General features: G+C 45.6%; 1 protein-coding gene across 3 annotated transcripts in view; it reads left to right on the top strand.

The window, feature by feature from the left end:
* Positions 1-27,431, top strand: part of PRDM11 (PR/SET domain 11) — a 357,908-nt gene that overhangs the window by 108,358 nt on the left and 222,119 nt on the right. For all 3 annotated transcript variants that reach the window (XM_085643438.1, XM_085643439.1, XM_085643437.1), the window contains 2 exons: positions 10,032-10,156; positions 26,547-26,650. In XM_085643438.1, coding sequence (XP_085499564.1) covers positions 10,038-10,156; positions 26,547-26,650 — 223 coding nt within the window. In that variant the 5' untranslated portion in view covers positions 10,032-10,037. The remainder of the gene's footprint in view (positions 1-10,031; positions 10,157-26,546; positions 26,651-27,431) is intronic.

Genomic DNA, 27,431 nt, shown 5'->3' with positions numbered 1-27,431 from the left:
GACATGCATCTCTTAGGGGCATCAGCCTGGCGGTGTCTGTCCTTGTCTTCTCAGGCAGAGTATTGGAAACGCTGGCAGTGGTGCTGGACTACTCTGGTGCAGAGGGCACGGGGTGAGAAGTTCTAACAATGTGAAGCCAGTTGGGAAAGGCCAGACCTTGAAGCAGGTTCGTCCTCACAGTAATCAGTGGAGTCCAGAGAAACCAGTCACTGCCAGTGCAGGGCTGCCTGAGATGGAGCCCAACAACACAAGAGGCTACCTGTGTGAACAGAGAATGTGAGGGTGCAAAAGGTGTCAAGTGAAACAAATCTGTGCCTCTGTGCCTTAAAGAGCACATTGTGGCCTACAAAGTTAATCTAACTTAGCAGTGTGTATACAACTGTAAATACAGTTTATTGACCTGTTACTGGTTCAGGAGGGACATGCGCTGTAGTCAAGCTGACATCATGGAGTTCTAGAAGGCGCAGTGTGCTGAGGGTGTAAACTGGCAGCTACAGTTAGCTGTGGTTGGGGTGAGGGCTTCCAGCTGTCTTGTTCATTGTCTTGAGAATAAACAAAACATCTCGATTTTCGCCCAATGTAACTTTTTCCTTTGACTCGATTTGGCGGCCATGATCCCCTTGGACAAGAAGTGACTGTGACGGGGCACAGAAGATGGCACCTTCTCTTCCCAAAAGGTGCCACTGGGCTGATCCACAAGCTGGTGCTGTCGAGTCCCCAGGGCCTTCTCTGTAAAGTGACACCAGAGGTCCAGTCTCTCAATACAAATCGTATACAGACCTTTTACAAACGCTAGCACGCATTTGCTTGTCGATTAATGCTAGACACAGATTCGAGACCTTTACTTTTTTGGCGAATATCTGCCGATCCGATGTACCCGAGCTGGGCCCCTTGCTTTGTTGTTTGTTTGAGCACGGTCAGAGGAGACGTGTAATTTTAGAGGTCTGCCTTGGAATCTTCCCGGCCCTGAAGCGGAGCCGTGGGATTGTATGTCCTAAACACGGTAACACCCGCTTGTGTTTGAGGCTCTGGGGCCCGCGGTGGCATTTCTGGTAGCAAGCATATGGCGCTTCTGCTGCCGGACAGATCCTCGCGAGATTGTGTCAGCACGGGAGGCCTGCTATCAAATCCAACTGGAAACTGACTTTTCTTATTGGGTGTGAGGGGTGTGGAAGATGTTAGGAATTTTAAATGTGCAACACACAAATGTTGTGTGTTTCAGCACACACAAGTGTTTCAATTGTTGCCGTGACACCAGTAACACCCATACGTTTTACAATGGAAAGAAATAAAATCATATACGTGCAACTTGTAGTACGTTCTGGGATTTACTATTTTTGACAGATAAAGGTTTAGAAAGGAAATGTAAGGTTCACAAGACCAAAAAATAACGATTGTCTTATTACTTCGATTTTAATCAGTCATCCATTATAATAAACAGCTTATTTGGTAAATATGTTATCGTTGTTCGATAATGCTGTGCTTTTCCAACTGAAGTGATAAGCCACACTAGTAAAAGGATGTGTGTGTGTGTTTCTATTTGTGTGCTTGCATGAAAAGGGGGGATGGGGTGCGCCCACGAGAGTAGATGGGTGCAAAACAAGTCTAAACAAGCATTGGCCGCGCACGCGAGAACAAGCATCGCGGCACCGGCGCTTTACTTTGAACATTAAAAGTAAAGCGTGGGTGCCACGATTATAGCAAAAGTAAAGAAATAGATGTTTTTTCTACTTCTTTACTTTTGCGAAAGTGAAAGTCATCACGGTTCTAATGACCCGTGAAAGACTGCTGGCGGCCGGCTGCGCGCGTGAACGCAAGCGCTACGCCAACCAGCAGCACTTTGAAAACTCATCTACAATAAGTCTCTCCGTTCAGCGCATGCGCGCTGACTCGGCGAGACCTAAAAAACTAAATTGGCAGTATTTCACTATCAGGACATGTAAAACACACTAGTACATATCCCACCTTTCACATATACTACACCCTGCCCATGGGGCTACCATTGGCCTACCTTAGGGGTGCCTTACATGTACTAAAATGGAAGGATTAGGCCTGGCAAATGGGTGCACTTGCCAGGTCGACATGCCAGTTTAAACTGCACTCGCAGACACTGCAGTGGCAGGTCTGAGACTTGTTTGCAGAGCTACTTGTGGGTGGCACAATCGGTGCTGCAGGCCCAGTTGTAGCAGTTGATTTACAGGCCCTTGGGCACACACTGTGCACTTTACTAGGGACTTACCGGTAAATCAAATATGACCATCATGGATAACCAATCACAATCCTGTTTTACACAGATAGCACTTGCACTTTAGCTCTGATCAGCAGTGGTAAAGTGCCCGGAGTTCTGATACCAGCAAAAACAAAGTACAGCATACATTAAAAAATACAGGAGGCTGAAGAAAAAAGACGGGGGTAACCACACCAAGGATGCTGGGTCTAACAGTCCTGCTCTAAGTCCTCCGGATGTTTAGGTAAGAGGCACAAGAAGAAAAGTAAGAAGTAGAAGCAGTCTTTCGACTTCTCCTTACCCATTGGCCGACGCGACAAAGGAGCTCTGGTCTGGTTGTTCGAAGCCTGCACCTGGGCTGACCAGGTGCCTCCCCGACTTTCTGGAAGCAGGAGCAACCCCCGTCCTACTCAAAGTTTTATGAGGCCATGCGTGTCATATTTGGACGGCCCAACCCAGTCAACATACCTTCGGGCCCTATCTCGTTTCTTGCTGGCGGCTCTGATGGGCCCCCAGTGATCCATTTCTGGATCTGGGCAGATGTCGGTCGTACCATCTCAACCTTCCCCGGCACCAGTCCCCATGCCAACGCTACCAGCGGCTCCATCCCCATTGTGTTCGCAAACTACGACACTTAGCCGGATGGGCATCGCCCGAAACCGACTCTTGACACCGGCTGAAACTTTGCTTCCTATATCAGAGCCTTAACCCCGTTCCCATTGGCTAGGATGCAAGGAGCAATGGGAGGTGGGTCACTAAACCCTGAAGAATACCAGCCATATGAAGAGAACTCCAATATGGACTGGTCTGAGGAACTTGCTTATGCCAGTGGACTGAATACTTCTTGCTTATTCTCTTCTGTTTACTGATATGCTTTCTCCCCCTACCGTGGCTACGGGAGAGGGAGCCTGATACGCAATGGTGATGTGGAGGGCGGCTAAAGTCCTTGACCTACAATTACTCTCGATGGCAGCCAAGACCAACATCTTGATAGACATGCTGCAACCGGGAGTTTCCTCATCCAACCCCTTACTCCTGTTCATTGATCTCCTCACTGACGTCCTGTTGGAGACTTGGTCTACACCCAACACAGTGGCTCCTGTGAATAGGACGATCCGTCCCCATGCCACTCCCTCACACTCCCCTTCCACCTCCTTCCTCCCCATAGGGGTAACCTTTCCCAGGCTGTTGCTGACCGGAGTGACCCAGTAGAGTTCGTAATTCACTGTTGGCTGGACACGACCGACACACTGCGCAGGGTGGTTTTGACAGTGGCCCTGAGGTGCCATGCCTGATTAAGGGTGACTGGCTTTTCTGGGGATGTCCAAGCGTCCCTTATGGACATGCCCTTCGATGGCACCGGTCTCTTTGGTGACCAGGCAGATTCGTTACTGGATCGCTTTAAGGGTTTGTGCTGCAGCCAAGTCCTTGCGCCTCTTGGCAGCCCCATGTCACTCCCAATCTGCTTTTCGCTCCTAACATGACAGAAGGAGGTTCCAACTATGCCAGCCACTGAGTCGCACGTGCTTCTCAGCCCCTTCGTCGATGAGGGTGTGATACCCACAGACTTTGTGGGTCCACATACCCCCCCCCCCCCCCCTCAACCACAAGCTGCAGCCTCGAGACCCTCCTAATCTGTTCCTTTAAGATCATGGGCATCCAACTTGCTGCAGGATTCGCCTTCACCTGTCCCACTGGCAGTATATAACATCGGACAACTGGGTCTTGCAGACCGTTCAAAGGGGCTATTCCCTCCCCTTCAAAAGCACCTCTCCTATGGCAAACCTGTTGCAGTTTCTGGGGTTCACTATCAACTTGCCAAAGTCACACCTGAATCCCTCTCAGGCGCTCGGGCATATCCTACCAAGGGGCGAGTCCAGAATATTTAGGCTGATACCAATGTTGCAGCCTCTCTCCTGGATTTCGGTGAGGCAGACCCTGAGGCTGTTGGGACTCATGGCCTCCTTCATCCTGTTTGTGACACATGCCCAATGGCATATGCAGGTTCTGCAGTGGGACTTGAAATTTCAATGGGTACAGCATCAATATGGTCCAGATCACGGAGAGCACTGCAAAGGACCTGCAGTGGTGGCTAACGAACCACAATTGTGTCAGCAGCAGACCCCTCTCCCTTCCCCAACCAGAGCTGACAGTAGTGACAGTTGTGTCACACCTGGGATGGGGCGGCCATCTGATAGACGTGATCAGAGGACTCTGGTATCGGACGGAAACCGTACTTCATATCAACCTGCTGGACCCCTGTGCAATCCAACTGGAATTGAAAGTCTTTCTACCCTCCATCAAGGTATTGCTAGTGCAGGTGTTCATGGACAACGCCACCCCCATATGATACTGCACAAAACAGGCTGGAGTAGAGTCGTTGACCCTTTGTCAAGTGGCCCTGCGTCTCTGGACATTTGATTTTTGATTTGAGAATTTATTTGTAAAGCGCAACTATCACTCCGTGAGGAGTATCTTGGCGCTAGCGTCACGAGGTGAGAAAAAAAGGTAACCGGACCAGAAAATTAAATCAGAGCAGAAGAACATTCATCAGTGATGCCGTAAATCCATGTTTTTAGGGCTTTCCTGAATAAAAGTTTGGTGTTACATGATTTCATCTGTGCAGGGAGCTTGTTCCAGGCTCTAGCACCCAGATAAGCCAGAGTTTTAGCACCTTTTAGTTTGTATCTGAAATTAGGCAGTTTAAGGAGATTCGCTGAAGAGGACCTAAGCAGTCTAGTGGTTGTATATGGAGCAAAACGTACCAACAAGAATTTTGGACCCGTATTCATTTTTGCTCTAAAAGTGATCAGGAGAATCTTAAAAAGAATTCTCTTGTGAACCGGGAGCCAATGAAGGCTGTTCAGATCTGCAGAGGCAGAGGATCTTCTAGGGAGTTTGAGCACCAAACGTGCTGCTGCATGTTGTACCACCTGCAGCTTCTTTAAAACAGCCTTGTTGACTCCAGCCAGGAGGCCATTGCAATAATCAATGTGTGAGAGTATTAAAGCCACCGCCACAGATTTTCTTGCTGGCAGAGGGAGAAACTTGAACATTTTTTTTTAAAGTTTTTATTAAGCTAAAACACATGCCCGCCACCGCTTTAGTGTGCGGTAGGAAGGAGAGGGAATTATCAAATTGTACTCCCAGATTTCTAGCAACCTTCACTACCTCCGGTGGTGGAATTGCTCCTTCAGGCCACTATTTGGACGGTTGGAAAAGGACGTCGGCCCCTATCGGAAGAATCTCTGTTTTATCCGTGTTGCATTTTAACTGGTTGTTCATCATCCATTGAAGAACCGCGGTCAAACAATGTTTGAAGTTTGTTTCAGCCTCCACGGAATCATTCTCTATAGAGAGAATCATTTGAGTGTCATCTGCATATGACATAACCTCTATCCCGAATGATCTAATCAAAGCGATAAGAGGGGCCGTATATACATTAAACAACAGCGGACTTAAAGAAGATCCCTGTGGGACTCCTGCCGTAATGGAGCGTTCTGGGGACAAGAACGTACCTAAAGTGACTGCCTGTCTCCGATTGGCAAGGAAAGATTTGATCCACTTTAGCACCATACTAGTGATGCCGCTGCACTCGAGACGTTTCAAAAGGATGTCATGAGAAATAGTGTTGAATGCAGCCGACCAGTCTAAAAGAATCAAAACCGCTTTCTTGCCCCTATCGGCAATCCTTTTATAGTTAGTCAGAAATTTCAAGGAGGGCCGACTCCGTAGAATGTTTAGGCCGAAATCTGGATTGAAGCGGGTGAAGGATTTGTTGATCTTCCAGAACTTTAGTTAGCTCTTTATGGACAAAAGTCTCCGTTATTTTGCCTAGCAGAGGGAGAAGCGAAATTGGATGGAGATTTGAAAGAACGGCCGAGTCAATATTTTGTTTCTTTTTCAATGGTTTAACCAATGCAAGCTTCCACTCAGCTGGAACATTACCAGTCCTAAGGGAGGAATTGACTATATGATTAACGATGGGATTCACTACCTCAAGCATTTTATGAAGAATCGACGGAGGGCAGGTATCCAGCGGCGAGCCTGATTTGCACCTTTCAATAGCCATAAGTGTCTGGAACATGGCTGGAACAGCAGGGCATTTCCCTGGTGGTTCACTACCAGGTAGGTTCCTTGAATGCCAGAGTCAACAGACACCACCATCAATGTCTAGTGGATCACGAATGGTGTCTCCACCTGGAGTTGGCACAAGGTCTCTTTCAGCAGTGGGGAGAACCTTGATTAGATCAGTTCGCCCTCGTCGAACGCGCAATGTCGACAATTTTGTGCGTTGGAGTTTCCATGGCAATTGGCACTCAGAGACTCTTTTAGTCTCTAGTGGAGCTCAGGCCTCATGTACAACTTTCTGCCCATTCCACTCCTGCCCAGAGTTCTCAAGATGATCAGAAATGACTGGGCCCAAGTCATCCTTTTGGCTTCGGACAGGGCACAGAGGTTCTGGTATGCCGTGCTTCTGAGCATGGCCATCGGTCTTCCGATCAGGCTGTCCCTTCAGGAGGATCTTCTGTCGCAGCAGCGGTTGGGGGTCCTCCACCATAACCTATCCACTTTTAAGTCTTCTTGCGTGGAGATTGAGAGGCGGCAGTTGACAGTTTTCCGTAGCGTCATTTTGGCAGCTAGGCGTCCCTGCACCAACACGGTATATGTCTGATGTTGAAAGAAATTTGTGGCATGGTGTGCAGTAAAATCCATTGATAACCTTTCTGAAGTATTGCTGTTAATTCTTTCCCTTACACAGCAGGGCTCTGCTCTGGGCACTCTTAAGGGAAATCTCTTCGCACTGTCTGCCTTCTTATGGCCGCCCAACAAACCCTCCACGTTTAAATCCCCTATTGTACGTAGGATTTGGAAGAGTCTCGACTACCTTTTTTCCCACCTTCACCATTCATCTTGCCACAGTGATACCTCAATTTAGCTTTTTTGATGTGTGCTCCTTTCGAGCCTCTTCAGAACTGTCCCCTCAGACTTCTCACACTATAAACAGCCTTCTTAGTGGCAATTACATCTGCCCGTAGAGTGAGTGAGGTGCAGGCCTGATCATCCAAGCCGTATTACTGCTGTCTATCCTGAAAATGTGGTGCTACGCACAAGGAGGCCCTTGCCCGTTTGTGAAAGCTAAAAAGGGTTGTACATCTTAGGCTCGTAGTCTCTACCAGATCAGGCGTTACCGAAGTTAAGTGTCTTTGATCTATTGTGATTCAGCTGTAACTTTTCTTTAGACTAATAATCATTTTCCTAGGATGTTGCTGAGATTGCAAAGACTATTTTAGGAAGGAGCTGTACTGTGCTCTTAAAATTGTATGCAAACAATTAGTTATTTTTGCAAATGGATACATGGTTTGCTATCAAATGACACTATGTTTAGGTGGGATCTCATTTTCAGTTTTTTAGGTCTCGCCTAGTGAATGCAGCGCAGCTGCTTCGCTTGGCGAGACTCTATTGTTGCCGCTTTCTGTGCCGAAGGGAGACGGGGGATGGCATGCGCGGACAGGAGATGTGCACGTGTACGGACAGGAGATGTGCACTCCGTACGCGTGCACATCTCCTGTCCCCGGAGGCTGGCGTTACACAGCGCGCGTGTTATACATCTGCCAAAGAGGAAAGAAGATAAAGATCTTAAAGAAAGAAGTTAAATGCGGAAGAAACCAGCAAGGCTGTATCTGCAGATATGGCTACAGAAGACCTCTACACTGTTAAAAAGCTGCCGGTGACCCCCCTGACCTCGTTGTCTTTCTTGTTGATGTATTTCTGCCTCTAAAATACTTCAGCTTAAGTCAGGCTCGGTCAATGAAAACCCGGTGCTCACACTTATTCTGAAGCCAATGTTTCTGGATTGCTTTATTTTTTCATTCTCCAGACCCCCCTTTTGTGGCTGCACCGTGACTGGTTCGAGGGAGTCCTTGGACAGTGTCGTGGTTCGTCATGCTAAGCGTGTGTGTCGCATTGTCAACGTGTTACAATCATGTCTGTGATAGACAACAACGAAAGAGGCAGTAATGTCTGGAGGGATAGAGAGCAAGACCGCGTGTCTGTGTGTCAGAGAGAGCGCAAAACCACGCTCCACATTAACACACCACTGTGCTAGTCTGTAGCGCTGTCCGCCTAATGACCTGCGGTGGAAGAGGTCGGATGTGGCTGAATGCACAGACATGTGGGTACCCCGTGAGGTGTAGTCGTGAAATTAAACTTCTGCTTAGTGAAAAATCAGACAGAGGTCCCCAATTTATTGCTTCTGCATTCACAGCAAACATGTAACGAGCATTTGCAATGCACTAGGTCTCGCATTACTGTAAGTTTGAGCTATTGGCGTTGCAAATAATAATGCAATGCCAATAACTCAAACCTCAGTAATGCGAGACCTATTGCATTGCAAATGCTTGTCTTTTTTAATTTTGTGGCATACAATTCCAATAAAAACACAGAAAACTATAACTCAGCCAGGGCCAGATCTGGTGGCTTCGGTATTGCTTGTACAAGGTGTGATTGTTGTGTGTTTGAGTAGTTCAACCTTTTGTGTTGAAAACATTAGTAGATTTGGATTATTGGGCACATTTTTAAACTACTAAGAAAAAAATGTCCTGATCCTGTAATGTTAATAAATTTGACAACTGTGAAGGGTTAGATTGGGATTAAAAATCGGCCCGGGCACGCAAAAAAAAAAAGTGTCCCACATTTGCATATTGCCTTTCCGCAGAACACTGCTTCGGCGGAATTTTATAAAAGAGGGAGGGGGGGGGGGCCGGGGTGGCGTTTAAAAAAAAATAAAAAAATGCACGGATTCGATCACACTGGTGAAACACACCTGAAAACAAGTGAGGCCTCTTTTGCTCAGCCCCCCTGCCCCGCGCACTATGCATACATTAATGGGCTAGCCCAGCAAGAGAAAGGAAGTGACGCCCGTTGACAAAAAAGAAGGTAATGAATGCCCATTTGCCTCCGTAAAGGCCATTCAGGCACCCACTGAGCCGCTGGCGGCATCAAACAACGCAGAACCCCCCTCCCGGGCTGCTCGAAAAAGCAGCCCACAGCTGGTATTCAGATACCTCGGCATTGCCCGAGTGCCCGCGTTACCAATCCAACGCTGCAACCGTGTCTCACCTACAAGTATGATGGTGTGGTAGAAAGGGGACTGAAGACTGCTATGTGCAATGCACAGTATGTTTTGTTATGCACTTTACTCTCTACCTGGAGTGTGATCTTTTAGTGATTCCCTGTTGTCCCAAATACGTAATCCTTATTTCTTTTATAACTCAATATGTATTTTTGCTTGTGTTGTTAATAAGACATATTAAAATTAGAAGGTGTCCATAGATTATTAAATTAAATGTCTTTAGTTTCTATTCATTCTGGTCCCGCACTCTCCCTTGAAGCTGTCTGTAATTGAGGGTTCTGAATTCCATCCTTTCCCATTGACTCCTATCTTATAAATCGTATACCCTTGTTTATGTGGCGTGTGTGCTGTTTGAAAATTGCTTTGTTTATGGAAGTGTGATGCTTTTGAAAAGCCTGGAAGCAAAGGTAATGCTGGTCACAGTTGTTGAAGTTAGTAGTGTCCAGTCTAATAAATAGGTTGACCAGTTAGCAATACTAAAATATAAAAATGCTTCCATCAAAGGGATTTTAATAAGAAGTGTAGATCAGGGTGGCCTACCCGGTAAGCAGACCACAGTGGCTGGGTTTTTTGTCTCGCTTGAAAAGAAATATCTTTCCCATCGCCTTAGATTTTGTTTTCTGGTTGATAATTGTCACTGATGAAGTTTTTATGTTTTATGTCTCGTAGAGCACCATGAATGAAGATGCCAAAGAACCCTTCTCTTCTAAGACTCCTCCTTCGATGGAGGACAGTGTGGCCATCAAGACAGAGGTGTGCTCGCCACAGCGAGAGCAGGAGTGTGACCAGCAGTAGTAAGTGGCCCCTGTCTGCATCAAACCACGTTCCCCTTCCAGAGACAGTTGTTTCTTGTGGTTCTGGCCTGGCATTATGATTGAGTATACACCTGTACACCAGTTCTCCATCCCTTACACTGGCTAGGAACTCAGCCCATGGCATCCTCTCATTTTAAGCTTAATTACCTGCACGGGGTCAGTTGCCAATAGTCTGTCGACAATAGTGAAGCCAAATGGCTTCAAATGTATCCATCCAGCCATGCAGCAACTTCGTTAGCCTCTCAAGCACATAGATTGACCTTACTTTTCCCCATCAAACAGATAACGGTGGGGTGGTAGGTTGTTTCCAGAATTTTGTGAGGGTCATCGGCGCCACCACTACCTGGTGAGTGATAAGTTTCCCCCATGGTGGCGTCATAGGGTAAATGCTGGCCTCGCCAAGCAATAACAATAAGGCGTGTAATGGGAGCGTTATGCCTAGTGCAGCCATAATGTGGGAAATGGTCGACCAGGAAATTTGTGTATGAATGCAAAACCAATACAGGTAAAAATGTTTCTGTTGTGTGTTGATCATAGCAATTGGACGTTATGCGAAGCATGCCAGCCTTTTCTTTCCCAGGTTTCAACCAAAGTGTGAAATAGGATTCGTGTCAGCGACTGTTCCTTGTATTAGAATGAAATTAAAGCTGCTCGGAGAGGATTTGTGGATTGCGTATGGCTGTTTGGACCTCTTTGGCTGATATCTCATCTTCTAGCGGGAGACAATAAGCCTCCGTTAGCTGGGTTTGGAAGTCTACTTAGTGGGCATCATGTGCAGCCAGCAGTAGCTGTTCAGCTGTGAACAGTGATTGGTAATAAGCAGTAAAATATCGAAGGATGTTTTTGTTTGGTAGTGTGGGACGCCTTGTGTGTCTACAATTTTGTAGGTGTGATTTTTCGTACGGCCCTGTCTGAGTTTATAAGCAAGTAGCCTGTCCCCGTTGGCCCCCTTTTCATAGAAGGATTGCTTGATATATAGTAATTTCTTTGCAGCATTAATAGCTGCTCCATCTCTCTTCTCAATCTGTGTAGAGCTCTGTAAGAATCATTATCTCACACCATGACACTCGAGTGGCTACAGAAAACAGGAACTATAGGATAAGTTAAGTATCTTAGAAAGCTAAATTTAGGATAATCCTCCCCTGATAACGGCCTTCACAATGTCCCGGAGCACACTACAACTTACTTCGTCGTTTTCGTTCTCCTGAAAATGGTTGGCTATAGTGTCTTGTATTCAGTGTTTCACAACATGGTCCCTCAGGGCTATTTTGTTCGTAATCCATGGGTTACGGGTCTGCGCGTACTGGGTCACCGTGTCCATAAATATCCAGATCGCCCGCGAGTTATGGAAGTATTCTATGTGAGTGTGACCTACTTGAGTAGATAGTATAGTTGTAGTCGCTGTGATGTTGTTCCCTTCTCACATCCTCTAGATTTAGGTCCTCTATGCCCCGAGATCCTTGGGGCATGTTTGACAGGTGGTGGATCTATTCAGTTTGGGATTAAGGATGCAGTTGAAGCCCTCTCCTATTATGATCTGGTTTAGGTTTTTGTGCTAATTTTGGTAGAAAGTCTACATGAATTTGGTCTTTACCCTCATAGGAAGGGTAGACTGAATGAAATGTCAAAAGCAGGCCCCCAGTCTGCCCTAAATTCCACGCACTGCCCATCCTGGTCAGTATGCCCGTTGGCCAACTCAGGAGTTAGGCCCCTTCTTACAAGTATAGCCATGCCCTTTGTTTTTGTAGTAGTGGTTGCATGGAATTGGGTTGGGAATCAAAAAGAACTCTGCCGAGGTATGTCACTGAAGATTAGGTGGGTTTCTCCCCGCTTAATTGAAGAGTTGAGCCCCTGGACAATTAACGTGACTAGAACGATTGAGGTCATGACAACCTGAGGGGTCTCTCTCAAACAACTAGGGCTCCGGGTTGGCGCCATGTATTTTCCTTTCCTGTAAGCGCTATCGGACTTGAATGGTGAGAGACCAGTTAATGTACACGTGTGGCTGATATAGAGATGGTATATGCCATGAGTGACAATTATAACAATCAAATTGAACTAAACAAAAACTAGCTGAGGAGATGTAACCTGAACAAAATCATATTATAATCACCAATACCATGGATGGCGGGACGAAAAATGTCTGGTAGGGCAGGCTCCGGATAGTAAATATCGTGCTTCCAAATGCCTGGGGTCGAATTTCACGGACAACAGACTGTGTCCTGCAATCTTCTGGGGAGTGTATTGAAGCACAAGTATGAAATGTGGGTGTTGGAAACCTGAGCCCCCACCCTCCATGTGATGCCTGGTTGCACCCTAAGAACTTTGCACCATTTATGGGATCTTTCTGACAGGCAGCTATCAATCCTTGTCGATTGTGGCTGTTTGTTCTTTCCTTTTGTGTCACTGCTACTACAGTTTGCACTCTTTGCATGCTCTATTAGTATTGGGTCACTAACAAATTTCACTCTGGTCCCCCTCCCATCCACCTGTCACTCTGCAGGGGGCTCTGCTGTATCCGTAAGGCCCAGGATAGGCAACGCCTCTGCCACCTCCCATACTCCATGTTGCTTGCCTTTAAAGGTGAAAAGTAAGCGAATGGGTAACCCCTATTTGTATGATATATTTCCCCTACAGATTATATGTTGTTACCCGGACAAACCCTTCACATGCTGACAGGGAGGACGGCAATGCATCTTGAAAAATCGTTAGGTTAGAGTCCCTGAAAATGATCAGTTCCTATATGCGGGCTACAGAGAGATGGCTTCTCTGTCTTTTAAGTAATGGACTCTTGTGAGCACGTCTTGGATCAAGTTGTTCTGCTGCTAAAAGAATGAGAGCGTCCTATCTGTGTTGTCCAATCGAATAGGATAGGGTAGGGAAGTCGGGAGGCTGTGGAGAAAGAGTGCTTTTATGTAATCCTCCAAGTCAGTCATGGTGTTGTCCTGCAGAACTCCTCTCACTCTGACATTATTTCTTCTAGAACATTTTCCAGGTCCTCTACTTTGTTCCTCAGGTGTTTGTGGTGCGCCTCCAGCAAGAGTCTCAGTGCTAGATGCTCCTGGTCATGGGTGGTGGTGGCCATGTAATTTTCTGCTGAACCTATGCGGTTCTCGACTTTTTCAACCGAATGGTGAAGGTTCAAAATCACCATGGTAATGTCGTGATGCCACACTTTCATATCTTTTTGAAACTCCACCGTAACTGCTTGAGTGTCCATCTTAGTTGCAGGTGCCTGCTGGTCTCCATCCAGCAATGATGTAGTGCCCCTGGAATGTCGCTGTCATAGTCTCCTGGCTCTGACCCCACTCTGCCCTGAGGTCTACAGCATGTCTTAGATGGTGGAGGCCCTGACTGGCTTACCTTTCGATGCGGCCATGATTTCTAAAGGATGAGTGGGGGAAATGATCTTAGGCCACAGACTGCGCACCAGAGGCAAGATTTGACATATTGGCGGTAAACTATCTTCAGGGTACCCTGCTTGTAGCTAATGCCCCTGTGTTGGGGGGCAGACCTTATTCCCTGGGTCAGCAGCGGAGGGCAAGCCATCCCAGAAGAAATGGGGGGCTGAGCAAAAGTCCTACTGGGATATGTGGGTAGCGCCAAAGTAAAGACGAGTTATCTTTTAAGATGGCCTAATTTTAAAAAGAGCGATTCAGAATGAAACCCCTGAAATGCACTGGTGGCTCAGTCCCCCTATGCTCCAACAAACATCTTCTGAGTTCTCAACACGAGCAATGAGTCACCACAGGCACAATGCGGTCTGTGAAGCAGTAGTGTAAAATTGGTCACCCTACTCTGACCTCATACTGGTGGGTCATATCTGCAAGGTCTAGGGAAGGGAGGTCTCCTCTCTGGTGCCTAAAGAGCTAGACCATGGCTGTGAGGCCCAGGATAGTAGTGCCCTCTCCCATGGCTTTGAGGCCCAGGGGATGGGACCACCGTCCTCTGGTCCTCGCAGCTCTAGAATTTGGCTGGGGACACTGAGAAATGAAGCCCCCTACACTGTGACCTGTAGCGCAAGGCCATTAATGTGAGATTCAGGGGATCTACCTCCTCCCCTGGGCCACGCAGCTTCAAAACATGGTGGTGAGGATTACATGGAGTAATTATGAATCCTTTTTTTCAAATTTAGAAGTCAGGAAATGATTCTTGTCAACAAAGGCTCCCAGTAAAATCCCGGGAGTTAAGGCCCAGGGTAGGAAGGACCCTCCTCTGGGCCTTGCAGCACTGGTCTGCTAACTGGCGTGACTTTCAGATTGCACACAGCCCTGTCCATTCAACGGAATCCTGCTTTGTTTACATGAAGAAGTAACTAAACCGTTGTTATGATTAACGACAATCTACAAGCTTTTTCTACAAATGATTATTTGAAATTGATAATACATACATTTTTGGACCAAACATATGACCTGGGTTGAGTTGATGGCCAAATTGAACAGTGAAACTGAAGGATATGGTAGTTCTGGTGCAATAAAGAGCAGTTCTTTGGATAGGGGCAAAGCTTTGGAGAGACGGTAAGAGAAGTACATGTTCGAGGCATATGAGCTGCAGATCACACACTTAGGATAAGATCGCCATCTGGTGTTGGGCTCGGATGATTGCAGGTTGTTGATGTCTTCGGAAGAAGCCTTTTGGTCACGAGATAGGTGACTCCTCCTCTGGACAACAGTGCGCATGAGCATCCACTCCGTCCTCAGATTGTTTTTTTCCGCCATTGGGTTCGGATGAACTTTTCCACTCCGGCTGAAAACTTCTAAAAATCCAGCTTTCGAAACCTTTACATACTTCAACTCGACGTCGAAATTCAATCGGACCGGTTCCGGACACGGCTCATGGAAAAGACACCTTTTAAAAAAATGCCCCCGATGTGGAGCAAAGTTCAACCACAGTGACCACCACGAGGTATGCAACCTGTGCCTCTTGCCGGAACACAACGAATCCAGCTGTCCAGCCTGCGCCGCATTCCAATCCAAGAAAACCATCCGGGACCGAAGAGCTCGACGCCATATCATGGCCAGACCGGCTCCAGAACCAGAGGACATCTTTGATCAGGGCCCGATGTCCCGGAAGAAGATTCCGAGGAACTCCAAATTATATCCGAAGCGGACGACTCCGATGACCCCATCACTCCGGGGCAACGAGTGAGTACCAGTACCCCTACCCCAACCCCCCCAAAAAAGGCAATGGTCAGGACTCCGCCAGCTGGCCCCAGTCGCGACCGAAAACTGTCTTCAGAAGCCCACCCCTCGGGCTCGGCTCCGAAGAAATATAAGCCTACTAGTGGCTCGGGCTCGAGCAAACCACATGTTATAGTACCCACAGTACCTTCGGCACCGAAGACTCAGGACCTCTCGGCACCGAAGCAGGCTCTGATACCCTCGATACCGAAACCATAGAGACCTATTGATAAACCGGCATCTAAAGCTATCAAGCTTAAAGATTCCCTCTCTGCATCAAAATCTCCACCGGCACCGAAACCATCATCGGCCCCGAAACCATCATCGGTACCAAAACAACTGTCTAAAGTCCAAAAAGACTCTACCGATCATCCAAAACATAGATCGGAACCGAAAAAATCGACACCAAAGCCACTTTCGGACAATGAAGAACTTTTTCACCCTGATCCCACGCAAAAAAAGGATTTATATCAATCCAAAAACTGGACATGTCACCGCTGTGCCATACAAGAAAAGGAAGCTGGACACAACACCTTCTCCAGCTCCCATAAAGAAGGACTCAGCCACCTCACCCATTCGTCCTTCCTCTCCTATACCACCTCCTTCTCCTTTACCATCTCCTTCACATACACCACCTCCACAGGATGATGATGATGGCTTAGGGGGAGGGGATGATCCGGATGACTTTAATGATCCTCATGATCCTTTCACACTTCCGGATAAGGAACCCTTAGACGACTGGGCTTACCCTTTACCTGATATTCCTGATCCCACTACATACCCCTCCAAACCCTCACCTCCAGATGACCACCTAGGGTTTGGGCAGCTGATAAACAGGGCAGCACTTTTCCATGGCGTCACCTTGCATTCAGATACACCTGAAGAAGACTTTCTTCTAGACACATTCGAACAGTCTCAAAAATCAGTTCAAATCTTGCCCATGATTAAGGGAGTCATAAAACACGCCACAGAGGTTTTTAAAGACCCCGTCAGAGCTAGGGTTCTTAGCCCTCGAATTGAAAAACAATCTAAACCTGCCCCACAAGATCCCGCTTACATTAAAGCACAGCTCCTTCTAGACTCTTTAGTAGTTTCAAACGCAAGAAAGCGGGCTAACTCCCAAACAGGACTCACAAACACCACCCCCCCCCCCCCCCCCCCCACACATACCACCCAAACACCGTCCAATGTCACCACACCATCTTACACTCCTCAAACAAGAAATTCGGTCCTTGCTTCAAAAACTCGCAATAGAACCAGTTCCACTCCAACATCAGGGTACAGGAGTATATTCCCTATACTTCCTAATCCCCAAAAAGGACGAGACGTTAAGACCCATACTCGACCTCAGACTCCTAAATCGGTACATACACTCAGATCACTTCCATATGATCACTCTTCAACAAGTGCTCCCACTACTTCAACAAGACGATTTCCTTGCCACATTAGACCTCAAGGACGCATACTTTCACATCCCCATGCATCCTGCTCACAGGAAGTACCTAAGATTTGTGGTAGACGGACAGCACTATCAGTTTACGGTCCTCCCATTCGGAGTAACAACTGCACCCAGGGTATTCACCAAATGCCTAGCAGTAGTAGCAGCGCATCTGAGGAGACAAATCCATGTCTTCCCATATCTCGACGATTGGCTCATAAAAGCCAATACTTTCGACAAATGCGTTCTCCACACTCGCCACACTATTCAAACCTTACACAACTTGGGATTTACCATCAACTATCCCAAATCTCAACTGCAACCCTCCCACATACATCAATATCTGGGAGCCACCATAAATACCTCCAAGGCCATAGCTTATCCCAGCACAGCCAGGATAGCCAACATACAAAACCTCATCTCAAAATTTCAAACTCAACACTCTCTTCCAGCAAGAGTGTTTATGCAACTATTAGGCATGATGGCGTCATGCATCTCCATTGTGCCTCACGCACGACTTCAAATGCGTCCTTTGCAAGAATGTCTAGCACAACAGTGGAACCAGGCTCACGGACAACTTACCAATCTGGTGTTGGTGGACAGTCGCTCACTTCCCTCACTGAAATGGTGGAACACAATCAACCTGTCCAAAGGGCGACCGTTCTTAGAGCCTCTTCCGCAAGTAGTGCTGACAACCGACGCATCTCACAGGGTGGGGAGCCCATCTCCTACAACACACCACTCTGGGCAAATGGACCACTCAACAAAAACTGCTCCATATCAATCACCTAGAACTTCTAGCGGTGTTCCTAGCACTGAAATCTTTTCAAGTACATCTAAGGAACAAAACTGTCCTCATTTGCACAGACAACATGACAACCATGTATTACATACAAAAACAGGGGGGGACACATTCTCTCCAACTGTCCCAACTCGCACAGAACATTTGGAGATGGGCAATTCCCCAAAACATCTACCTGCTAGCGGAACACCTTCCAGGGGTTCACAACCAGATTGCCGATCTCCTAAGTCGACAGACCCAACAAATCCACGAATGGGAACTACACCCCAAAGTCCTACTCCCATTCTTCCAAAAATGGGGCCAACCAGACATAGACCTGTTCGCCACACACGAAAACGCAAAATACCCAACCTTCGCCGCCAGGTTTCCACACCCACAGTCGAAGGGCAATGCAATATGGATGAACTGGTCAGGCAGATTTGCGTACGCTTTTCCGTCTCTCCCACTCATTCCATTTGTGGTACGCAAGCTCAAACAACAGTCTCTAAAACTGATACTAGTAGCTCCCACTTGGGCACGTCAACCCTGGTTCACGACACTTCTGGAACTCTCGCTAGTTCCACATCAAAAACTGCGCCTTTCCCCGGCCTTATTAACCCAGAACCATGGAGAAATCAGACACCCAGATCCACAACAACTGAACTTGGCGATCTGGCTCCTGAAGTCTTCGAGTTCGTTTACCTCAGTCTGCCACCAGACTGTATGAATATTATAAAAGAAGCTAGAAGACCTACTACTAGGGCATGTTATGCTGCAAAATGAAAAATTTGCCATTTACTTCACTAACAATAATATACGTCCACTAGATGCTTCCATCCAAAACATCATTTGCTATTTACTACACTTGCAAAGATGCAATTTAGCGTATTCATCCATACGTCTACACCTAGCGGCGTTAGCAGCCTACTTACAAAATCGACAACACTTGTCACTTTTTAAAGTACCAGCAATCAAAGCCTTCATGGAAGGTCTTAAAAGAATTATTCCTCCCAGATTACCACCTTCTCCAGTGTGGAATCTAAATATTGTTCTAACTAGGCTCATGGGCCCCCCATTTGAACCTATGCATAAATGCGAACTGCAATTCCTTACATGGAAAGTGGCTTTCCTTATTGCAATCACATCCCTGCGAAGGGTAAGTGAGATACAGGCTTTAACTATTCAAGAACCATTCCTACAACTACATCGTAACAAAGTGGTTCTTCGGACAAACCCAAAATTCCTACCAAAAGTAATTTCCCCTTTCCATCTTAACCAATCAGTCGAGCTGCCAGTCTTCTTCCCTAATCCAGACTCAATAGCTGAGAGAGCTCTTCATACCTTAGATGTTAAAAGAGCCTTGCTTTATTACATCAACAGAACCAAGCCTTTTTGCAAAACCAAACAACTGTTTGTTGCTTTCTCTCCACCACATAAAGGCAACCCCATTTCAAAATCCGGTATAGCCAGGTGGATAGTTAAATGTATCCAAATATGTCACCAAAAAGCTAAACGCACTCTTACAGTTCCCCCTAGAGCGCACTCCACACGCAAAATAGGGGCTTCCATGACATTCTTAGGGAACATTCCCTTAGAAGATATTTGCAAAGCAGCCACATGGTCTACCACACACACCTTCACTAAACATTACTGCGTTGATATGCAATCCAAACAACAAGCTTCCGTAGGCCAAGCTGTCCTAAAAACTCTATTCCAAACTGCTGCAACAGATACAGGTGACCACCGCTAGGGGAGACACTGCTATATAGTCTATCCTAAGTGTGTGATCTGCAGCTCATATGCCTCGAACGGAATATGCTACTTACCAGTATGCATCTGTTCTTGGCATGTAGAGCTGCAGAGCCACACACGCCCACCCACCTCCCCGGGACCTGTATCTGTTCCAGCATTGTCTTAATTAGACATTACACATGGACATCCTTTTTCTTTATTCTTATACACCATCATTTCCCATCATGGCGAAAAACAATCTGAGGATGGAGTGGATGCCCATGCTCCAGAGGAGGAGTCACCTATCTCGTGACCAAAAGGCTTCTTCCGAAGACAACAACAACCTGCAATCATCCGAGCCCAACACCAGATGGCGATCTTATCCTAAGTGTGTGGCTCTGTAGCTCTACATGCCAAGAACAGATGCATACTGGTAAGTAGCATATTCCTTTCTCAGCTTCCCTATTTTACATTTATAGGTGGCAGCTATGCTTCTATATTAGATTGTTTGTTTGATTTATATCATAGTGTCTAAACCACTCTGCACAGCCCCGATTGGAGAGCTTATAATCTGTTGGCAAACCAAGGATTTTTTGTGGAAATAATTTATACGTCAGTAAGGTCTTTGGAGAGGTTTGCTCTATTGATCAATATTTGGATAATTCCAGTCCGTTTTTTTTTTTATTCACTGCATTACTACCGTCATAAGCCAATCTTATGCAAATCAGTCTTGGTTCATCATTGTTATGTCCCTTCTCAACAGAAACGCAAGCCTTGGAAGACCTCCTCAGTGACGTGCGGATTGCGTCCACTGGCTCAGGGAGCTGCAGAGCCCATTTGTGGGCATCCCCCATTGTGCTTGGGGACTTTCACTGAGACGTAGAAAAATGTGACTAAGAGAATGACTAGAATTAATTTCAGACCTTGTTGCTGACGATGACCAATCCTACACAAATCAGCCATGGTGCTTATATAGATAAAATACCACATTCTATGTTTTTATACAACTTGCCTTTTGGTTTAGACTTGAAACTGCTGGCAATATCAGTAAAACATGCTGGCCAGGTGCAACCCTTGAGGTCTGGTCTCCATGAGCCTTGTAACCACTGTTCAGCACTGTGAGGCCCAAGGAAATTTGCCACCTAGTAAGCCAGGTTTGCAGCATCATTTAATTGCATTTGGATGTCTGCTTTCTAGCTGTACTGCACAATTAGGAAAAATCCTCCTATGCAGGTGAAAGACACATTTCAAAACTGCTCATTCATTTTGCAGCATACTAATTTACAAACTGATGTGCACTCTGGAACCACCTAAGTGTATACTAACAATTAGTATTAGACCTTTTAGGCTACAGAGGTTCTTGTAGCCCTGGCTGGGGGCACAAACCTTTGAACCCTTTTCGCTTATCATTTTACTCATTGTATTTCATCCGGAATAAAATCACCAAACACATTCAACAAAGGAACCTCCGCTCTAGAGTGGCAGCTCGCTTCAAACGTACCAGAAAAAAAGCATGGGTGGCACATCCTTCTCTGTTCAAGCAGCCAAACTATGGAACTCTTAACCCCCCCCCCCCCCTACATATGATCCACGGATAACCACCTTAAAACTACTCAAGAATTGGCTCTTCCCCACATAACCACTGTACGCAAACAGAAATAAACAGCATATCCCTCTTTATTTAAGCATTTATTTGGACTATAGATATGTACCTGTGTGTATTGCTTTGTATAAACATGTATAATAAATGTTTGATGTTCGTTCTGCTTAACAAATGTACATGTTACTGATTATTCTATGTTTTAACATGTATATAAGTGACTGCATAAATGAGCGAATCTTTTATCATAACTATTTATCTACAATTACTTCACTATCGAATTACAAACAAAAATATTAATTTTAAAGTACAACAACACTTGAAAGCCAGTTTATTAAATGCATCTTTAATCTACATATACTACCTTCCTAATGCATATATATACCTTCTATGTACTTGTGTATCTATATATTTATTACTTTTCTTCTAATTCAGCATATCTAATGCACTACCCTATTTCTCACCCTGTACCTCTATCAATATAAGCTCTACCTCCACACTCATTTTAAACCCCATACCATTACTGTGATCCCTAAAATAACCCTATCTAGACTCTTCCCTCCTCTACCCCTCCTTGCATCATCTCATACCTCTTTACTATTCAGATCTCTCAAGCTAGCCTTTCAAAACTCCTCTCTCTGACTCTTCCCACTCCACCTCCCTTTTACTCCTTCCAAGCCCACTCCTACTGCTATGAGCTCAAAAAGAAAAATTCTAAATCAGCCCTCTTCTATTCCTCCACTATCCTTTTCAATCCAAATAACAGACCAACATGTCCACCACTCAAATTAATTTCATATTTCACTATACTAATTAACCACTAATCCTTCATCAGTTCCATAGTAGCGTGCTACTCACTGAAAACGCTTCAACACCTCATCAGGGGTAGCAAACGCTATACAAGTGCAAACCTTTTTTCCTCTTCTATCCCTCCGCTATCCTTCTCAATCCAAATAACCAACTAACATATCCACCACTCATTACTTTCATATTTCACTATACTAATTCACCACTAATCCATTATGGGATCCGGAGTAGCGTGCTATTTGCCAAAAAAGCGCTTTGCCTTATAAGGGGTAGTAAGCGCGATATAAATGCAATTACCATACAATGCTCCATTTCCGGTATTTTACAGCGACTTGAGTGATGCCTTCGATCGAAATCAACCAATGTCCGCTGTTTTGTTTGAGATCGTTTTTCTTACTGAAAAGTCTTCTTGCCCTGAGTTTCTGGGAAGCTATTTTGGAATTTCAATTCACACTAGCTCCACTTAATTGCTTGCTACATGCTGCAGCACACCTCATTAGGGTCTTAAGAAATATGACCACATCTCCCCACCCCGATGGAACTCCACAGGTTTCTTGCGCACCCACACCACCTTCAAAACCAGCTGCATCATTTACAAAGCCATCATGACTGACCTTCATAATACATTAATAGACCACAAACCAGCCACCTCTCTTATCACGTGTTGACTTTCAGCTGGTCTTTGACCCTGCACAGCACTCTGCTGTCTTTCGCTTGTGTTCGCCCTACGGAAATACCACAGGCATACTACTGGTCCGCTGCCTGTGTTGCAGATAAGCTCACAGGCTCTGGTGGTTCTGTGCACACCTTCATCAAGGACATCTTCATATATTAGATGAAGAAATGCAACAACAACAAAAAAAAAGGTAAGACCGTACCCATCTATGCCCTGGTAAAGCTTTAATCATATTCTCATTTTCATCATGATAGTCCCGACTCAACTTCAATTTAGGAAACAGCTGAATTCTCAACTCTTAGCAGAACACTACAACATCATGCAATAATAGTCTACAAACCAGCTATCCCCCATCAAATGTTGACACTTTTTTGGCTTAGCCTAGTGCAGCTCTATGCTGCCTTTAGGCTAGGTTTGTGCTATGTATTGATCCCACGTGCATACATAAGAATACACTGATCTAGAAACAGTTGGTAAACGTTTTGTCAAAGGTGTAAGTTGTGACTAATACAATGTGATTACACTTTATAGAACTTTAAATTTTATGTACTTTTTTGTTAGGGTTATTTATGTTTTTATTGTTGTACTGATTCCCAGATGTGAAAGTTGCTTGTTGTTTCAACGATTTCAGAGAATTAATAGTTCATTGATGGAACTTCCCATGATGCCATTTTCTGCGCTGTCCCGCTGTATGCAAATTACTGGGGGCTTGCACTTTCCCTTTCTACCTGGAGTCTGAAAATCCTAGAATCGTCCCTGAACTGAACTCATTGCAGCAGTGGCAGAATAAAGTCCCCTATTCTGAGAGCTCAGCTAGTGTGAAGCCTGCATTAGTTAACTGGTGAAAATCCTTCTCCATTCCTCTCATAACAACTTTGAGTGTGAAGTTTTAAACCACTCTTCACAAGTCCGGAAATGTACCCGGTCATAAACCAGAAACCCTCAAAAAAAGAAAACCCACAAAAAGTTGAAAGCCAATTTGTGGACCCAACTTCTGATAATATTGCTAAAGACCTATGTGCTTGCATGATCATCTACTAGACAGAATTGGTGAATCTCTCCCTCGGTCAAGGAACATTACCTGACTGCCTCAAAACTGGAGAAGTCATCCCTCTCCTCAAAATCCCCTCTGCAGATACCTGAACAACTATTGCCCGATCTCCAACCTGCAGTGCTTGAAAAAATCATTGAAAGGTGTGTAGCTGAGCAGGTCACCCAACTCATCAAAGATAATAACCTCCTAGACTGATACCAGTCCTGTTTCAATCAGGGCTACAGAACAGTAACAGCTTTACTACTGGTGATCGATGATGCACTTCAAATCCTAGACTCTGGCAAATTCTACCTCCTGATCCTTCTTGACTCATCATAAGCCTTTTAGACGGTCAACCACCACACGCAACTAGACATGCGCAAAAATCGAATGGACGTTGATTTCATGGCCCTTAAGTGGTTCAAATGTCTCCTCATGGGCACATGGCAGAGGATAAAAATTGATTCTCCCTCAACACCAGCAGCGCATAAGCAAAGGGTCCCCTCAAGGTCTTTCCTTGCCCCTACTCTAATCAACCTGTATTATCGGTCCACTTGGAGTCGTCCTTAAGAAAGCTGGGATTTTATATCACCAATAAACTGATGATGCACAACTATATCTTGAGGCCTCCTCGCCAAACGACATCTCGCACCTCTGCTTCACCCTAAACTCTGTTTAAAAATCAATGACTTCTCATTACCTAAAACGAAATCTTTCCAAGATGGAATTACTCCCCATCTTCCCTTTGAAATTGACACTACCTTTGCAATCCTTGATGGATACACTCACCATTTTCAACAGTAGGTCCACCATCATTGACAGTACCAGATTTCTAGGAGTCCCCTAAAATAGAAGCTCAATTTGCAGCCTCAAATCAATCACCATGGTCAGAAATCTCGGCTATCAACTGTGTCTTCCCTCGGAAATCTCTAGGTAATCCGCCACTGCATTCCAAGCAGGATCTGACATCTCTAGCTCATGCATTGCTGCTCTCCCAAATCGACTATCGTAATTCTCTCTTGACTGACCTCCATAAAATCCATCTCACCGCACACAGACCTATGCTGTTCTCCCTCCGCTGGTTGCCCATTGAAGCCTGGGCTGAAAAGAGGCTGCTTGTATTATCGATGAGGCCCTACACAAATTCAGTCTTTCAGGAAGTTGTAGCCCACCCCCAAACACTGAAGCATTGCTACTAGAACTTCCAACCTTTAAAAAAAGAAACAACTCCTGGTACTACACGTCTCGGGTAGCATAGCAAGAACATAGAAATCGCTATCTCCAAACCTTCGCATTACGTCTGGTTTTAACATGCTAATAGATTAAATCATATGTGACTTTAAATTTGTCAATATAAGCCACCATACACAAAACAGATAAGCCTCCTATTCATTATTTTGCCCATACCGCTACACCTTGCTCTCGTGTGTCCATGCACTCTACCATAGCTAGACTGATCACTTTGCATTGTATCTTCTTTGTATTGTTACATGGTGGCTTTATTGTGTTGGCTTTAGGTGAGTGAGCCATACGACATTGTGGTTTCTCTCGTCTCCCAATGGTGATGGTTATTCTTTAGCCTGCGACTTCTCGTTTGTTGGGTTGCGTTGGTAGGTGGCTAAAATGTTTGCTTCTGATACTATTGTGAGGGTGCGGTGGACTGTTTTATGTGTTGTGTTGCAGTTACTGAGTGAAGTGTATTTTGTTAGCAAGCATCCCAAAGTTTTCTAAATGTCTATGGTAATGTGCTGTGCCAGGTGAGGAGGCAGAGTCCATTATAGAGCTTTCCAAGGCATCTGTGAGCACTAGTATGTGTGTGGAGTGGAATGTATTGTTGTGGAGCATTGGTGCCTTGTGTTGCAGTAGGCACAGGAAGAACTGTCTAATGTATTGTTTTCTCTCCGAGGACAGGAGATGAGTAAAAAACACAAGGCAACAGGCATTTTTCATCTATGCACCCAGAATCTGGAGCAAGTTTCCAGTGTCCATGAGTACCACCCAACGCTGCTCCAATTTAGCAAAGAGTTGAAGAGGCACATCTTAAAAGCATCATGAGTCCGTAACAGTCCTCAGTTCAGCTACCTCTCAACTCATTGTTCTTACTCTATGCTTGTTTTTGTCCCTGTGCAACACACCACTGCCTTTAGCTAGGTTCATGCTATGCAAAGGTCACATACATACCACCTGCATACATCTGGGTTTCTAAAGTTGTGTTAAAGCAGCAACATGTACCGTTGGGGCACACCTAGGTGCACTGGGAATGGTATGAAAGAAAGATGCTTCTTAGGGTAAATAATACAGTGAAGTGGTATAAGGAGAGCAAATGGAAATGTTTGTTTCTTTTAGCGTTGATATTGCAGCTGCCCTTTCCTGCTGCTTCCCATCGCCACCCTGCTGGGTGAACTCTAAGACCTCAACTTCCATCCTTTTCTGGGTCTCGTATCACAAAGGATTAAGTGTATGCCGTTATACCTAGTATGATTCAGCCTAGGCAGCGCCCTCTTGAAGCCTCTCTTTTCCATTTGACTTCACCACAACCTTTGTTTCCTACCTCCAAGGTGTGCTCCAAAGGCCACTTTTATAACTTGGCTCTGCCCCAGAATGTCAGGTTACCCATTTTATTGGTGGCAAGGGGGGGGGGGTCTAAATTAGTTGCCAGCTTTAGTAGAGCGATTTTCCCCCTTTTTCAATCCAACACGTTTTTTATCCCATATTCTTGTGTGTGCCGTAGACCGGCAGCCGGGTTATATTCAGGTGTTACAAATTAAATCCCTTGTCTCGCAGAATACATTAGATCTATAATGTTGGCGTGCTCAGTCTGTTCGGATGTTTTATGAATATAAAGTATTTAGTTAATGTCCAAAGGTAACGTTTTGACTCTGTTGTGTTTTGCAGTAATACCCCCTTTTCTGTACTGTTTTGCTGATAGTAGCCTCCATGGCGGGTCCAGGGTGTGGAGACTGCCATTGACGCTGCAGCATTTTGACTTGGAGAACATTGCCTTTCTGAAGGGTTGTCCAGGCACCTCGATGTTGGGTTGCTCGTCCCGTACCAATGCCTTGTGTATGTCCCTGTTTTAAGACCTCAGTGTGACACCGCTCTTCTCTCTCATCTGTCCCCTAGCTCTGAAGCGGCAGATCCACGGTCCACGGTGCTAGAGCCCAAACCTTTGAAGGGAAAGCTGGACGCAGTCGCCACCAAGAACTTCCAACAAGTGGATTTCTGGTGTAAGTGGCGACCAACTCGACCGAGGCCAGGGTGTGCCGTGGGGATAGATAAGTGCTTGTTGGTTATCTGTTTTGTTTTTTGTTCGTCCAAAACATCACTTTCTCTCACACAGAGGTGCATCTTGGGAGTGACATTGTGTGTTTGGTTAATGTAAGTGAGTTAGATTAATTGAGAGAGAGGCAAAGAGACTTGAAATTTTGTATAACAGAAGTAATTAAAATACCCCCAGTGAATCCCCAAGCACGAGCTATTTAATGCAGCTTTCCTTAGATAATTAGGATAAAGAGTAGAGATCTACTAAGGAGACCCAGGGCCCTACTGTACGTGAGAAGCTGCCAACTCCTTGCAGACTTTGTTTGATCATAGTCCGATTTACTGGGTTTGGTAGGTCATTGCACCCTGTCTACCATTTGTGTAGGACACTATCCTTGTCCCACTGTTACGAGCCTAAATTAGAGCGTGCGATCAGAAGCATTTGCTTGCACAGTGGCAGGCTCTGGGGGGTGCTCAAGTATTCACCCTGCACGGTGGTGCACTTGTACTGCTGAGGATTGTTGGGTGAATAGAGTTGAGCTTTACTTTCACAGCTCTTAGTATGTCAATTCGCCGTCCCATCCAGGACATAGTTTGCAGTACAATAGGACACGTTCTACATAATAATCACTCTAGACTCAAAATGCAGATTCATATTCTAAACTACCTCAGCTACTCCAAACAAGGTATACAAATATAACTATACCCAACACATTGTGTAACTCCTGTGACGATTCTATCTCAAAA

This window comes from Triturus cristatus, chromosome 3_1, assembly GCF_964204655.1.
Source record: "Triturus cristatus chromosome 3_1, aTriCri1.1, whole genome shotgun sequence".
Lineage (NCBI taxonomy): Eukaryota > Metazoa > Chordata > Amphibia > Caudata > Salamandridae > Triturus > Triturus cristatus.
This window is presented reverse-complemented; position numbering and strand designations above follow the sequence as displayed.